We start from the raw sequence: 16,331 nt of genomic DNA, 5'->3' as shown, positions 1-16,331 counted from the left end.
TTTACCAATGAGAAAACTGAGGTACAAGGATTTAAAATAATCTGCCTCACACAGAATTAGAAAGAGATGAAGTTGGAACTTCAACCCAGATAATCTGAGCCCTCACTCTTCACTCTGGAGAGTGGCAAGACAGTGCAGGTGCCCGATGAAGGTCGTGGAGGGCTCCCATCCTCTCCCAGGGGATAAAGGAGCCTGCAGAGGACAGTGAAGAGAACCAGGCACAGGGCTAGGTGACATGGGACTAAGCCCCCTCACAAGCCCCTGCCTCCATCCAAAGGCTGCTAGGAGCCCCTTTGTCCACTGTGGACTTGCCATCTCTGTGACAGGCCAAGGCAGGCGCAGATTCTCTGGGTGGCCTGAAGCAAGCAAGAAGCAAAGCCTGCCAAAGGGCCCACAGTGACTGGGACCTCGTCCTAAAAATCAGAGTGAGTCAAACCAAGTCTACACATCAGAACTGGTTTCTTCTGTCACATTGTCCTTGATGTGGACTCCCACCCCCCAATGTAATTGTTTTTGATAGTAACCCCAGAATCCAGTTCTCCTTCAGTTGTTAAAGGTAAAAACAAACAGCTCAATTCCACTGTATACTTTCATAATATGTGAAAAAGATTGCACAAATTATATTTCATTCTAAAGAATAAGAGTTTCAAGAATACATTAAACTTCAAAGAATCTTAGCTTGTGCTTAAAAATAATAATGCTGTCAAATTGCTTCATACACTTTATAAATAGAGTTTAGGCAAGAAACATTACTAATGGTATCATAAATAAGTATTATAACTTTATTAAAATGAAAAGACAATATTCAAAATAATGCAACAAAATGAATAAAATCCTTTGTCCAATACTGTACACATAATGCAGAAATCAGTGCATTTTTCTTAAGCACGTTTTAACCTTCATTTAGTTCATACTAAAATATAATAAGCTTTAAATAGCTCAAATAATATTCAGCAGTTTAAACTGTAAACAGCTTGTTTAACTGTTAAGAGAACATTGCAGTAATGTACCTCTGTTAGTGAGCACCTTCTCCTCTGTGCTTATCTCTTCAAGATAAATACATGGAAGGATGTGAAAATCGGAACACAAACTATGTGTCTCACTGCATCTAAGTGAAGCAGCCAGCTGTGAGAGTTTTCAAAGCAGAAAGATGCTGATGTGACCTCTGGAATTCAGACATACTGCGCTATGGGTCAGAAGTGTTTTACTTAAAAAGCAAACAATCCCCAGGAAATACTGAATAGGAACCAGCAACACAAGACCAGCTTGTGTTGTATTTGTTTATTAATACAGTCTAAAAAAACAAAAGCAAAACCACAACACACATCCCCAAACAATAACTCTCAATCACATAGCTAATCGCTTCATTATTTTGTAAAACTGACATCCTAACACTGGCACCTAGTATACTATCCCATTTGAGTCTAACGTACCCCACTGCCTCTAATACGGCCCGCACTGCGATGAGCTACTTCAGTGGGTGGGACCAAGCAGGAGCTGTAAGGGAGAATTAGTCACTAGTTCTATTATCGTTTTATTTTTCAAGATGTGTTACATGTACAGGTGACAATATGGTTGCCAAGTAAACTGCTCTCCCTCCCTCAACAAGACACAACATGAAACCTGGAAGTATGAGGCCTTGGGATGATTTTTAACCTAAGTAGGTACACCCATGGTAAAGAATGGATACTCTGCCCTCCATGGAAAAGACTGCCTGCAAAAATAAATGAAACAAAATAGAAAAGGCCTAAAAGCCAGAAATCTTCAAACTTACTAAACAAAAATATTTTTAAATGATTCTGATCTAAACAATACTGTATCTTCTTCCATTTATTTGCTCAATTTTCAGTCTATCAGGACTCATTTCTCCAGCTTGAGTTTATTATTCTGAATATATATTACTCTAAGATAGTAACTAATTGGTTAACCTGCAGCTATGGTCTATGGTTATACCACAAGTTTATATATAGGTATGTAATGTATGCATATATAAAAAGCTTCCCCATCCTCCCCTCCCCACCATCACATCTTTAAATTATAGACTTGAAAGACTTTTTTCCAACACTAACAAAATCAGGGGTTCTCAGCATAACAGCATCTCACAACTGCTCTAAACCTTCCGCATGAAGACAGAGAGTTCAACTATTTTATTTTGCAATCTAAGGGATTTTTCTGTGCACTTCAATCAAACTGGAAAATTGAGAACCATTTGCTCCTACATAACCTCTGCTGAACCACGACCCCAAGGTCTAAGGAGAAACCACATAGGATAAATGTTTACGCTTCACGTGGCCACCCAGATCCACTTTTGTTTTTGAGTCTGGCTTTTCTGTGGCTGAAGATATGCCGCAGTCAGCAGGTAATGGCTGGATTTGGGCGCTTGCAGTTGTTTCTTCCGCTTCCCTAAAAAATTTTTCATATTTGTCCAGGTATGGTGGTCGTTCAGGTAGTAGGTAATAATGGGTTGAACTAACCTTCTTCCCATTTTCAATAATGGGCAGAATGCAAGGAACCTTATTGGCAGATCCTTCGCTGTTCTGTCTTTGCAGTGCTTTGCTGCTGACATACTTGGGATCAGGGGCAAAGCTCTGTGTTGGGGGCATGACCCCATTGAGGTAAGACGGAAGGCTTTTGGGACTCGGTGTGCGCGAGTTACTCGGTGACAAAGGTTCTCTTGGCGGTACTTTGGGAGGCCTGTCTTCATCACTATAGGTGCTTGAAGTAACTTCTGCTGACCATCTTCTATAATCTGGCTTTACCGGCCTAGGAGGTATGGGAACTCTGGGGGGAATCTCAGGTTTGTCTTCATCGGAGTTAGGAGAAGCTCTGTGTATACAACAGTTGGATATCCTTATGGCTGGCTTGTTAAAGGAGCCAGCTGGTCCCGAATGAGACCTTCTTAATCTTCGGTGGGTCTGAGGTGGAGGAGGATTTGGATCTGGGACACCTCCATTTTGGTCAGACACATAGCTGAGATCTGCTGCAGAAACAGCTGGGGTATCAAAATATGCATAGTTGATTTGTCCACACCCACGGAAGCTTCGCCTGCCAGGAACATCATATTTGAAATCAGAAAGTGTAGAGTCTTCTAAAAGGAAGTCTGTATCTGAGCTAGTTAGGAATTCCACCTCACAGTCTGTGTCATCCAGAGAGAGGGCTTCAGAGATTGGCAACGGTGGAAGAGGCCTAGAACCCCTTTCACAAAGAGGGGCACAGGGGAAAAGGGAAGGGGAGTTTTTTATGGGTGTCAGTGGAGGAGTGGAAGCACAAACCCCGTTCACTGTGAGTTTCTTAAAACCACATACAACTTGATCCTCTTCATGTGGTCCCAAGTTTTCACTTGGGGGAATAAGAAGAGGAGGCAAGCTGGACTTTTGAGACGGACCATTTTCTGCAAAGCAGTGGCCATTCATCGGAGCAGATTTGGAAGTGTGCCCTGGAATGAACAAGAGATATTAGTAAAAGATCAACAATCCTCTCTCCACCTGTGTGAGGGAGAGAGCACCCCCGCGACCTATGCTTCCCCAGCTTTCTTCCTGAGTGGCTGTTGTCACCCTGAACACCCATGCAACAACCACAGGTGTAATTAGAGAGCAGAAGATTGTTAACGCATATGGTGTGGTTCAAAGAACAAACTATCTCCTCTATCTCTCTTGGACATGTGCACAGTGCACACCCACACATCACAGGCAAGTTCTGTGACGTGTGCAAAATTCGCGGAAGATGAACAGCATATAATTTACATGAATACCATACTGCACCAGCCTTGCCATTTAAGACATGCGGCCATACTAGGCACGCAGGGTACCAATGAGATAAGACAAAGTCCTTATTGCTAGCACATCATAATATCGTGAGTGAATGGACTTGCTTGCAATGTGTTCAGTTCACACACAGCTCTTGACAAAGATACAAGGAACAAAATATTCACATTAAAAATACTATTTTCTAAGTTTTGAGGAACATTTATACTATTTTCATCTATTACTGTCAAACATGCATTCAATATTAGTAAGAAAGGTAGGAGATCTTGCCTAAGGTTTCATGAAGTAAAGTATGCATCAGAGCTGGAATGAGAACTAATTCTTGATTTTGGAAGATCACATGTCCACGACCAGTCCTACTTAGGACTCAGTCACTCAGAATGAAGGCAGTGGAGTACAATAGCTTGAGAAAAACACAGTTATCTTCTGAATCTGTTGCCACTAGGGGTCAGGCTATTGTTGGAAATAGTTCAGGTTTCCTCATTTAAAAAATAATGCTGGAGGACAAGCTAACCTGAATCCAGACTGATCTTCTCAAATGCTTACTGTGATCAGATTTTCAGAATACATACCAAGTGGTATTAGGCGCTCCTGAGCAGAAGAGTTCAGACTGTAGGCCATGGTTATCGGGTCAATATTTAAAAAGTTGCTGAAAGGAGAGGAAGATACCTTGGTCATAAACAAAGAGCAATCAAAGCCTCTCTCATTTTAGTGTCGCTTATTTATCCAGATTACAGCAGCATTATATCCTCTACTTACTTTTTAAACTCACTGCGACTGCTCCAGCAGGTCTTCCTCATATTCCCCATGGCTCGGCCATTATGTAGAAATCCAGTTTTTAATGGGACTCTGATCTCCTGAGCAGCAACTCCTGCTATTGACATTGTGCCTTATTCTGGGACATCTCCAAACCTGTGAGGCCCAGGCATTTTAAAATCAACCAGTAGCTTTCATTCCCTAGGGGGCAGAAGAGATGAGATAATAAAGAAAACAATTCAGAAATACCTCCATTAGGATAAATTACAGCAAAGCATATTATGACAGAATTTTGGGGGGGGGGGGATGCTGAATAGAAAAAATTAGTTGTGGACTTTCACTTAATTCTTACTGAACTAATTCTTATGTCTCATGAGGATACTTACATGTAAACGCTAAAAATGATTTTTTGTGTACGTGCTAATCCAAAAGACATGAAATATTTTAGTGAAATGAGAAATAATCTATTGCCAGCAAAAGCAGACCTCCTACTGCAGAGCCTGATAGTTGCACAACAAATCACACTCACTTGGCAATGCACACAGACCCTCCCTTGACCTATTAAACCAGCCTTCTAAGTTACGGCTGCACTGGGCATGAAGCACCAGTGAATCCCGCTTATTTTTCCCAAGCTAAAAAAGTAATTGTATTTTATGCCACAGAACGAATACTCACTAAAACCCAATGCTGAAACTAAGTAAGAGTTTCTACAGTATTGGCACCTGACCACCCCAGGGTCTAGCATTTATTTGGATTTTGTATTTCAGGGTTGGCCATGGGAAGACAAATTCTCCAGTTACTACTTATTCAAGGAACAAACAGTAATATATGAAGATACTAATTTCCATTATCCTGTAAAAATCAAGTTCTGCAAGATTACGAGCTTCAGTAAAAGCCTGGGACAGCTTCCTCCCTCCCTTTTAAAGACAAACTTAAAGGTACATTCTTTACATTCTCCTTTGTGAAATACTCAGTAACTCACATCTTGCTTAGCTGCAAGGCATGGATAACAAAGGCTAAGTACATTTTTCTTAAATTAGTTTCTCAGCTTTAGGACCCCCAATCCCCCTTGTCAGATGTTACAGGTCTGGAGTCCCTATAGCCCCCTTTTCATTTTCCTTTTTTATTATTCGTTATGTAAGTGTTAGTCAGCATCAATCTCTGCTGTCTTCAGATAGCCAAGTTTACTTACGGTAAGTTTAGGTTTTTTTCCTTAGGCACCAGGATATTATCTGTCAATTATCTGTATAACACTGACCCCTTTTGGGGCATGTACATGTACACTCTTTAACACGATCTCATTCTCTTACTAAATATTAGTAAGGGATTAGTGCAAACAGTATCTGCACAGCTGTGTGCTGGGCACTGTGCAAAGGACTGAAGATGACTGTGACACATTTGCTGTGGGGGAGAGGTACACAGGTTTTTTTTTTTTTTTTGCTCAGTAACTTCAAATCTATTATTTACAAATCTGTCACCTCCTACTAGACTGTAAGCTCAGGACAGAGGCTGTGTCTCAATCACCTTTTAACGATCAGTACCTGGAACAGTAGTAGGTGCTCAGTAAGTGAATGTTTGTTGAATGAATGATTGTATAATACCATCTAATTATCATAATCAGTATCAACTCAATATACACATTGTGTGAGGCACAGGGGTTTTTTAAAGCTAAAAACCTTTAAAAAATACTCTGCAAGTATCCATTATTATTTTCCCATTAGAAAGGAACACAGTGAGAGTAATGCTCTACAGGTTCAAGGTCTCAGTAACAAAGTAGAGAAGGGGATCCAATGACTGGCTCTCTGTATTTTACCCTTCCAGTCAGCTGTTCTATCTGGCAGAGATTTTATGATAGGGTTAAAATATTATTTCAGATAGTCAAGCATTATTTTTCTTTAAATCAGTCTCTCAAATATATGATAAAACATTCTGTCATTTAAGAATTCTAAATTATTGAGAGGTCTTTTGAGGATCGGTTTTTCAGATTACTTAAATGAAGCAAATGTGTATCTACCATCAAGCTATAAAAAATTTAAAAACCAATTTTAAAATATTCCAACCTCTCCCTCTGTGTACTTAGCCCAGTGGTTTATCAAGCTTTTTCTAAGCATTCTACAAGCACTGGCAAGACTATGAGAAAAGTATCTGTGGTAATATAAAAATGAAAGGCAAGATAGGAAGAAGAATATGGTATTTAAGTAGTTTGAAAGCACACGTTTGAAGATCGCTCATCCCGATTACAGGAAAATGCTGCAGGGGATTCTGGAGGCCCAACCCCCACCTGTCTGCAAGCCAACAAGTACTACTAGTAATTACTGTGTGTCAGCCTCCTAATGCCATCTACATCTTAGCTTTCAACAGAATGATTGTGTAACTATCGCCTCTGCAGAAATTGCCTTGGAATTCTAAACTTACATTTCAATGGTCGCTTAAAATTATTTATACGTTCTAGAAAAAGTTATTTTTTATTCATTGTTTCCATCACCTACTTGTTAGCTTTCTTAAGAAAAAAATTTTTTTAGTATAAAAAGAATTGTGTTCACTAAGCCAGCTCACTTCTGACCACAATAGTGTCTTTGTGTATTCATAGAAGGTGACCTGCCTCTAAATTTCAATGGGGAATTGTGAATGGGCCATGTTATGAAACTGTCCGAACTTCCTACTTGCTAGCATGGGAGACGAGGGGGGTAATATAACTGCCATGTTCTCTTCTTTTGGAAAATAACTTCAAACCGTAGACTCAAAAAGGGCAATGTGCTACAGGTTTGGAAGCAAGCTTTTAAAAAAAATGTTCCTCAGATTGTAAACCGAGAGTATGAAACCACCTGAAACTCTCTCTCTCTAAAAACCTTCTAGTATTCAGTGCAAATGGAAGGAGGGGGAGTAAATAAATCCATTTTACCAACCTCAAGCTAAAAAGAAACAAACTCTTCCCAAGTGACGTTTAATGCTGCAATTTTTCACATCTTATCTGTCTTACAACTCATTAGAGGAAAACAATTGCAAAAATGTACCTATGTGGGAAAATCAATATCTAAAAAGTACAAGATGGAATTATGTCATGGAATCCAAAAATAGGAAAGCGAACGTGAATCCAGGCAGCATGGTTTAGACGAGGACCCGAATAACCTTAGGCATGACTTCTCCAAACTTCATCAACTATTTTTAGCTTTTTTAGTGGGTCTAAAATGCAGTTAAATACCAAATTTCAGACATGAACCACCTTTTCCTGTTAACATAACTTGATTCTTTTTAAAATTCAACAAAAAAAGAAGCCCTAAAATCATTTGCTTCTTGAGGTTATCCTTTTATTAATCCACTTGTATAGCTTGAACTCATAGACAGCTCCTGAATCAATGACTCCAGCCTGGCTCAAGCTTCAGCTTTGCATTTCCTCTTGTCTGGTGATTATCTTTCCACTTGAATGGCCCTCTGGCATCTCAGACTCTACAAACCAAACTCCTCCTTTCACTTCATATTCCATTCCCCACTCAAACCAGTTCAGGGTCTAAGAGGATCACACTTCTCAAGGCACCATTTTTAACCTGAGGCCATGTACATTCAATTGCCAAGTTCCACAGACTACTTTTACATGATTTCTCAAATCTTACCCTTCCATTCACAGGCATCATTCTTCCTGGGGTCTGGAAATATGCAACCTATTCTATACACCAGTACCAGGTCAATATTCCTTAACAACAGCTCAAACTAAGATTTGCTGCTGCTCAAAAACCCTTCAAAGGCTCCTAAATAAAACCTCCTCAGCCTGGCATTTAAGGCCTCTACAATATAAACCTAATTTATATTTTCAAGCTCATTTCTATTTTCCCCAAATCTGTCAGAATTCAATTTATCCTTTAAGGTCAACTCTACCCTCCCTTCTCCATGAAGCCTCTCCCTTCATGAAACACCAGAGCAGGGGCGCCCTGTTCTTGGGTTATTCTGTGCTGGGCCCCAATTCCCATTCCACTCTTCAAATCATCCAGGACAGAACTGATGTCCGATTTATGATTTCCCCCGGTAAATCTTGGCATCATTCATGTCTATTATTTATTAAATGGATACTGAGAAAATATCCATCTCATTTTTAGAAAGTAATGACATGAAAGATTCACATACACTGTGTGTCAGTGAAGAGCTCAGTAAGGATAAACTTAATGCGTGCTGGAGTGAGGCCACTGCCCAGTAATAATGTAACAAGCTTAGGATATGTAACAGGAAGGAATTTTTATGAAATTCATTTCCAGAATTCAAAGTAGATAGTTTGTAGACTGAGTAAAAAATTATAAGCTTCAGTGGTTAACAATGTAGCTTTCTAAACTGGTTTCTGTTACAGTATATTTACTTGAAGCAACGAGGGGGGTACTTTCTGAAAACAGTGTTTTGCCTTCTCTTAAAACACTATTCCTTCTAGACTGTGTTTTTACTGCTAAATTTAAGGTCACTTTCATTTTGCTAAAAAAGTTACACCAAAAGCACACTGCACTTTCTTCATTAAGGTGAAATCACATGCCTTTAGCTTGAGGATAGTCTCTTTGAAATTGCTTAAAAAAAAAAAAAAGAAAGAAAAAGAAAGAAATGCAGGCTACCTTAAGGCAGTAACCTAGATCTGCTTACCTGGCCACCAGATCTCATTAATAAATCTCAGAAGCCATCCATGGGAGGAGGAGGGGCACATTTTTGTCATACAACTCATCCAGTTCTGCCCAGTGCTTCCTTATTTAAAAGTGTGATGTAATTTCCTCCTTTCAATCTGGTTCTAGAACCTGATTTCTGTTTATTCAGGGTGATAAATGGTCTTTTCAGTTCCATTTAAGAATCACCTACATTAAGTACTTCCATAACCAGGGAAGATAATAAGGTAACTACATTTAGAGGCAAAATTTATAAAAAGAAACTGATTTAGGAATATGACAAACTCCATGATTTTAGATCCTCCCCAAATAGACCAATCTCTGCATATTTTTAAAAATGTCTAAAATAATCACCTGTGAGAAAATTAACAACAAAAAAAACCCACCAATTTTTTTTTTTTTTTTTTTTTTAGACAGAGTCTCGCTCTTGTCACCTAGGCTGGAGTGCAGTGGTGCACACCACAATCTCTGCCTCCCAGGTTCAAGTGATTCTCCTGCTTCAGCCTCTCAAGTAGGTGGGATTACAGGCATGCGCCAACACACCAGGCTAATTTTTGTATTTTTAGTAGAGACAGGGTTTCTCCATGTTGGTCAGGCTGGTCTCAAACTCCTGATCTCAGGTGATCTGCCTGGCTTGGCCTCCCAAAGTGCTGGGATTACAGGCGTGAGATACCGCGCCCGCCCCAGATTTCATTTTAATAGCCTATGATTTAGGGGTAGGAAAAGAAAGAGGGAGGCAAGTTAAGAAAACTTCCTTAGTTGTACTCTCTACCATGGTAAATGGTAAAGAGTAATAGCCTTTAAATTAAAAACATAGATGACTTTCAAAATAAGGTCATATTTTAATGTAATTAAAATACTCCTGCATGAATTCAAGAAAAGCTTGATGGCTTCAGTAAATATTAAAATGTAGTTCAGTGTGGCAAAGATGAACATTTGTGTCTGTGTTTGCAGCTCCATTCCTCAGAGGCTCTTAAACATGTCCAGAACATAATGGACCATTTGTAGGTGGTGAAATAAGAGGCAACAGAGAAAATAATTTATCTTCAAACTGTCAAATAAAAAATAAATGACATAATTTATTCAATAATTCAGAATGCTTTCTAACTAAGTATTTTAAAAAAAGCTAAATTAACAAAAAGCCCATTCCCTCAACTACCATAATCCAGTCTTTCCACCCCCTTCAGCCTCCTACACAATTTGAGTGTGACAGCAGAAAAGTAGAATAGCAGGAATATATTCTTTTGTCTTTTGTATTTTTCCTACAGAGTAGCACAATCAGTAACTATATATACACACAGAGGGGAGAAAAATATTATTTTTTTGACATATACACAATAGATTATTTTTTATTATAAAAGCAAATTCTAATCTAAAGACAACGAGCACAATGGTCTAATGATGGGACGCAAGTCTTTAAAACTTCAAATTTATTTAACAAGCATTTAAGTTATCCAATGGTAACTCCAGATTGTTACAATTAATATAAAACCATTAATAACAACATTCACTGGACATACAACTGCCAGGCAAGCATGGTTCTAAGTGCTTTGTGTGTATTAACTTATTTAATCCTCTACAATGCTGTAAGGTGGGCTACTATTATTACTCTCACTTACTTGAGGCACAGAGTTAAAGAACTTGCTCAAGGTCAAACCTGGTGAGCAATGGGGCCAGGACTTCAACCAGACAGCCCGGCTTCAGTGTCCAGGCCCTTCACCAACACACCACACTGCCTCTTCCAGTCCCTACAGCTTTTTAAACCGGCGAAATAGGATCCAACTGAGTATAATGCTCAACTTTTAAGGGTAGCACAGATACCTTTTTTTGGATTTACTGGTAATAAATAGTTTTTCTTGGGTAACCTGTAGCCTATGAAAGTTCCTGTTTTACTTCAACTCCCTCAAATTCTCCTATTAAAAGTTATTAATTGTAGATCTGGCCTATGTATCCTCTAAAAAGGGTGGGTTAAGGCATCAGTTTGACATTCTTTTACCACTTCAAACAATTATTTTGAAGCCCTCAATCTTTAATGATACACTGATGCCCCACCATAATAGAACTCTTTATGACACGGTTATTTCATATAACACAAGTCTTGTTTTTACTCGTAATAAGGGGTTACTACATATACCCAACGGGCCTCCTTTTAATACACTTTCACAGCATGGATCCCAATGATGGCATTATAATCACACTGTATTGTAAAATCCAGAATTTAATAATAGAATACCTTATATTTGTAAAGCACTCTACACGTTACAAAGCACCTTCTTACACATTATCTCACTTGATCCTCACAACATCCCTGTAAGAAGAGGCAGGGATTATAATCTCCATTTTGCAGATGAGGAAACAAAGTGAGGTTAAATATCTTGCTATAAGCAAAAAGGCTATCATGGCTCTTCTGTCCTATATTCCAGCATTTTCCCCACACTTTCACTACCTCTCCGCTCTATAGTATCTTCATTTTAGGCAACAACCTCATTTCTCCTTGTGACATTCTTGTTTATAAATGGAGAAACTGAAGCAAAAGACTGTTAAGTTAAATGCTCAAGACTTAAGTGCTGGTCAACAGCAGAGGCAGGAACAGAAACTCAACTCATAGTGCTCATTCAGCTCAAAAATTCTTAGAGGGCAAGGATTAATTCTTTTCACAAATATTTATCAAGTGCTTATTCTGGATTAGATACCATGTGAGGTGAAAGAGATATGGTTGCTGCCTGAAGAAGCCTTCCATCTAATGAGGGAGGAAGAGAATAGACAAGCAAGCAAACAATTTTAGATGGAGGTACCTTCCAAGGAAACAAGCAGGTACAGCAATAGGATGAGGCGGCATAGGAACATATATTTACACAGGTGGTTTGGGAAGGCCTCTCTGAGTAGGTGACTTTTACAATGGAAATCTAAAGGCTGAAAAAGAGGCAGCCCTGATAAGAGTCAGAAGACAATTCTACAGAGCGAATAGTTGTTTAAAAAACAATCTGTAATTAGTCCATTTCACATCTGGGGTATTGAATAAGAGCTTTTGGACAATGTCCTCCAATCCTTACCTTCCTATTGTTTCCAGGTTGAAAAGGGCTCCATTTCTGTAGCCAAAGCCCCACATTTTTTGGTTTCTTTTTGTCTTTTAAAGACAGAGTCTCACTCTGTCACCAGGATGTAGTGCAGTCATGTGACCTTGGCTTACTGCAACCTCTGCCTCCCAGGCTCAAGCAATCCTCCCACCTCAGCCTCCTGAGTAGCTGGGACTACAGACATGAGCCACCATACCCAGCTAATTTTTGTGTGTGTGTGTGTTTTTTTTTTTTTTGGTAGTGACAGGGTTTCACCATGTTGCCCAGGTTGGTCTCATATTCCTGGGCTCAAGCCATCTGCCCCACCTTGGCCTCCCAAAGTGCTGAGATTACAGGCATGAGCCACTGAGCCTGGACAAAAGCCCCACATTTTAAAGACACACTCATTGAGACCTGGAAGAGTGGTCTTTCTGTAACACCGCCCAATTTTACGGTGTAAGGAATTGGACTACAGTATCAACAAAGACTTCAATTCTCAGAATCCTCCCTGCCACCTTCTGAAATCTGAATCCCTAACTTTTCCCTACCTTAAAACTAATTGTTAAACTAGTAACTTACATTTAGGACCCTCAAACTCATTCGCCTCATCTACCTTTACAAAGCACATGTTTATGCTGTGTGAACAATGCCAGAATGCCACAACTGGACTGCGTTTATGAAGGGAGTTCTTCATTAGCTTTTATAAACCCAGACACCGGCCAAGGATGCTAAATGTATCCAAATGTATCCAGATGATGAGGTACCAATTCAAATTTATTTAGATTAAGAGCAGAGTTGTTTCTCTGGTAGAGGGAGCCTATGCCATTCAAATTCCTGGAATTACCCTTGGCACCTCCTTTCCCCTCCTCTGCTCCTTTCTAAAGCAATCTGATGGTATGCAGACAATCAGGTCAGTTTCAAGCATGTTAGATTGTGCCTGTAATTTAGGCAAATTGCTTTGAAAAGCTACCATTAGTTTCAGCAGAAAGGAAGTATTATCTAGTTCAACTTTTGAGAAGCAGCAGTCAAGAGGTACTTTCATACAAAAACTCAAGCATAATTGAATCTTAGAGTGACCAGGATTTATTGTGAACTGCAAATAGGAAAACCGATGATTGAAACAACAGTTTTACCTGTGAAAAGTATGAATAATTCAGACATTTCATAACAATCAAAAAAAAGTTAAACAGATTTGCTTTCCAACCCTTATCAATGACTGGTCCAGTCCTGCTGAGCCTTAAAAGGTAAAACATGCTTTCATGCAACGATTTATCAACATCAACTATGTGCAAGGCTGCGTAAGATAGAAGCTATACAAGGCAGAGTGCCTACCCTTAAGGAGTTTACAATCTAATATATCTGTCAGGTTATAAATCGTTAGTCCAAGACCTCTATCACTTATTATCGAGTGTCACCTGGAACACACAGGTGAAAAAAAACCTCTGCTTGAAGTGAAGGGAATGACAAATAGTTTCTGAAGTCCATGCTAAATCCTCTGTTATTTTTCTTCAAACTTGCTAATATCTGGAAAAGAGCTTGCTTGATAACATATTGGTAACCAATTACAGCCAGCATGTTAGCAAGAAACCAGCTTCTTTTATTTTGGTCTTTGCAAAATTTGGTCATTTGCGGAGACCTAGCCTGTCTTTGGTTTCTGTTCAAATAAAATTTCACTTAAAACTGTATATTGTAATTACAGAAACGTAAGAAAAGAAATGCAGTTAAAAAAATAGGTACAGTGAACTTGGGTGTTCAGTCTCAACAAATGCGTACCCATTGCATTCTTACACATTTATAAAAGGTTGAACATTTGTTCTGGACGGGAAAAAAACGGCATTTTAACCTCACCTCTCTTCACCCCTGACAGTTGCCTAGAAACCAGTCTTGCCCTACCTGTGTTGCAGGTGTACCTCAAGTCACCAACACATCTCTTTTAAAGCTACAGCCTCCATTCTGACTTAAGTTTATGACTAACAATCTATTCATATTTTTATCAGGTAAGAGACTGGTTTCTTTCAAGCAATGATGAAATCCTAATAAAGACGTAGCAAGCACCAATACAGCACCATTCACGGTTAAGGAGTCATCTAATTTGTACAGGGCTATGATGTACATATAAATACACAAATTCCCAATAAGCATTCGCATCTTGAACACATTAATTCTGCAGTCCCATTCCATTCAAAGCGGTACTTAAGACATTCAGAGCAAAGAATCACGTTTCTAGGAGAGAAGGAAGAGTTCAGAACAGCTTAGACGAATTTTTAAATACTGATTTCGGCATTACCATCGTCGCTGGGAGACGAGGCAGAGGGACCGGGGCTGACCGCCAAAGAGAACCGGTACCAACCACCGCAAGCAATCACCGAGCCTCCCACCCCAGCTTTCAAGACAGGATTTACGGGCACACGGTGTCAACAAGACAACGCAACCCCGATTTTTACAACGAAAAAAAAAAAAAAAAATCAAACAAGCCCCTAGCGCCGAAGACGCTCATCCCCGCCGGGCCACCCCGCAAGCGCAGGCGGCGGGACTAGGACTCTCAAGCTCGCCGCTCCCGAAGCCCCGTCCGCTCCAGCGGTCCCGGCGTGCGGGGACGTGTCCCGGGCGCTCGGGTGCATGGCCCCGGCCAACCGAGGGGCCGCGCGGCGACCACGGCCGGCGTGGAGAAGAAGGCGGGCGCCGGCACCTCGCGGCGTCCCCAGGCCCGGGCTGCGCCGCCGGGGAGGGTCCCGCCCTCCACACCTCAATGAGGAGAAGCCCGCGAGCGACCGGCCGGCCCCTCCCTCCGTCCCAGAGACTCCGCGTCGCGGCGACCCTCCCCGCGCCCTCCACGCCCCCGCCCTCGCGTCGGGGAGCCGCCTGGATCCCAGCACCCGGCGCTGGGGCCCCTGAGGGAACCGAGCGCTGCGTGGCCCTCCCCACCCCCTCAGTGCGCCAGGCCCCTTACCCCGGAGGAGCGGCGGCTGCCCCGCGGCGCCCTCCCGCGCATGTCCGTCCCGGCTGGCTCAGCGCCGCGGGCTCAGGGGCCCGGACATCGCGCAGGCGCCTCTCAGTTGCTCGCGCTCCCGCTAGCGAACTGCCTCGCAATGGGCCGCCGTCGCCGCGGCTGCCGCCGCCGCCTCTATATATAGCATAGGCCCCTGGCCGTGAGGTCGCCGCGGCCAACCCCGCCTCCTCCCGCAGCCAATCAGGGCGCGCGCCGCTTAAAGGGGCGATGCCGCGGCCGAGGCGTTTGCGCGGGGCCCACCGTGGCGTAGCGCGGCGCTGCCGGGAGGCGGCTTTGTGTCCGGGGCGGCGTCTCCGGGTTGACCGCGGCCGCAGCTCCGCTCCTCTGCCCGAGCCGTGCGGCACTCCCGGGAACCTCTCAACGCCGAGCTTTCCTCAGAAGCCCGCGGCCACCTGGGCCTCGGACGCCGTTCCTGCCCGAAGTGAGGGCACATCGAGCCTCGCGCGGGATTTCCTATACATTCAGGGTCCGGGCAAGATTGTGCGTTTTTCCCTCTCCGCGGGCCGCCGCTGGCCGTGTGGGCCGAGGAAGCCCTGGAGGGGGAGAAGGGAGCCTCTCTCGACTGGGCCTGCGGCGTGGGAGGGACAGTGAGGGACGCTTAGGAACTGTGTGGGGCAGTGAAGGACAGCGTGGGATGATGAGGGACGGTGTGGGCCGTGAGGGACAGTGCGGGGCTGTGGGACAGTGAGGGACAGTGTAGGACAGTGAGGGACAGTGTGGGACAGTGAGGGACAGTGTGGGACAGTGCGGGACAGCAGGACGGTGAGGGACAGTGTAGGACAGTGAGGGACAGTGTGGGACAGTGAGGGACAGTGTGGGACAGTGAGGGACAGCAGGATGGTGAGGGACAGTGTAGGACGGTGAGGGACAGTGAGGGACAGTGTGGGACAGTGTGGGACAGTGAGGGACAGTGTGGGAGAGCAGGACGGTGAGGGACAGTGTAGGACAGTGAGGGACAGTGTGGGACAGTGTGGGACAGTGAGGGACAGTGTAGGACAGTGTAGGACAGTGAGGGACAGTGTGGGACAGTGCGGGGCTGTGGGACAGTGAGGGACAGTGTGGGACAGTGAGGGACAGTGTGGGACAGTGCGGGAGAGCAGGACGGTGAGGG

At 42.5% G+C, this 16,331-nt stretch overlaps 1 protein-coding gene and 1 long non-coding RNA gene across 2 annotated transcripts in view; one reads left to right on the top strand and one right to left on the bottom strand.

The window, feature by feature from the left end:
• Nucleotides 1-16,331, top strand: part of LOC144336610 (uncharacterized) — a 175,504-nt gene that overhangs the window by 14,193 nt on the left and 144,980 nt on the right. Inside the window, exon 3 of the long non-coding RNA XR_013408577.1 lies at nt 5,288-5,458. This is a non-coding gene — a long non-coding RNA (uncharacterized LOC144336610). The remainder of the gene's footprint in view (nt 1-5,287; nt 5,459-16,331) is intronic.
• ERRFI1 (ERBB receptor feedback inhibitor 1) lies at nt 1,020-15,236 on the bottom strand. The gene is made up of 4 exons (NM_001261681.1): nt 15,161-15,236; nt 4,524-4,721; nt 4,337-4,413; nt 1,020-3,436 (listed from the first exon to the last, which is right to left on the bottom strand). Exons 2-4 carry the CDS (start codon nt 4,646-4,648, stop codon nt 2,250-2,252), a joined length of 1,389 nt encoding a protein of 462 aa, NP_001248610.1. The 5' UTR covers nt 4,649-4,721; nt 15,161-15,236; the 3' UTR covers nt 1,020-2,249.

The sequence above is a fragment of the Macaca mulatta genome, chromosome 1 (genome assembly GCF_049350105.2).
Source record: "Macaca mulatta isolate MMU2019108-1 chromosome 1, T2T-MMU8v2.0, whole genome shotgun sequence".
NCBI classification, from domain to species: Eukaryota; Metazoa; Chordata; class Mammalia; order Primates; family Cercopithecidae; genus Macaca; species Macaca mulatta.
This window is presented reverse-complemented; position numbering and strand designations above follow the sequence as displayed.

Coding starts and splice junctions, on each gene's coding strand:
- ERRFI1 (NM_001261681.1), bottom strand. CDS start 4,648: ATGTCAATAGCAGGAGTTGCTGCTCAGGAGATCAGAGTCCCATTAAAA. Junction 4,414..4,523: donor AGTCGCAGTGAGTTTAAAAA/GTAAGTAGAGGA, acceptor CTCTCCTTTCAG/CAACTTTTTAAATATTGACC. Junction 3,437..4,336: donor GGAGCGCCTAATACCACTTG/GTATGTATTCTG, acceptor TGTTCATTCCAG/GGCACACTTCCAAATCTGCT.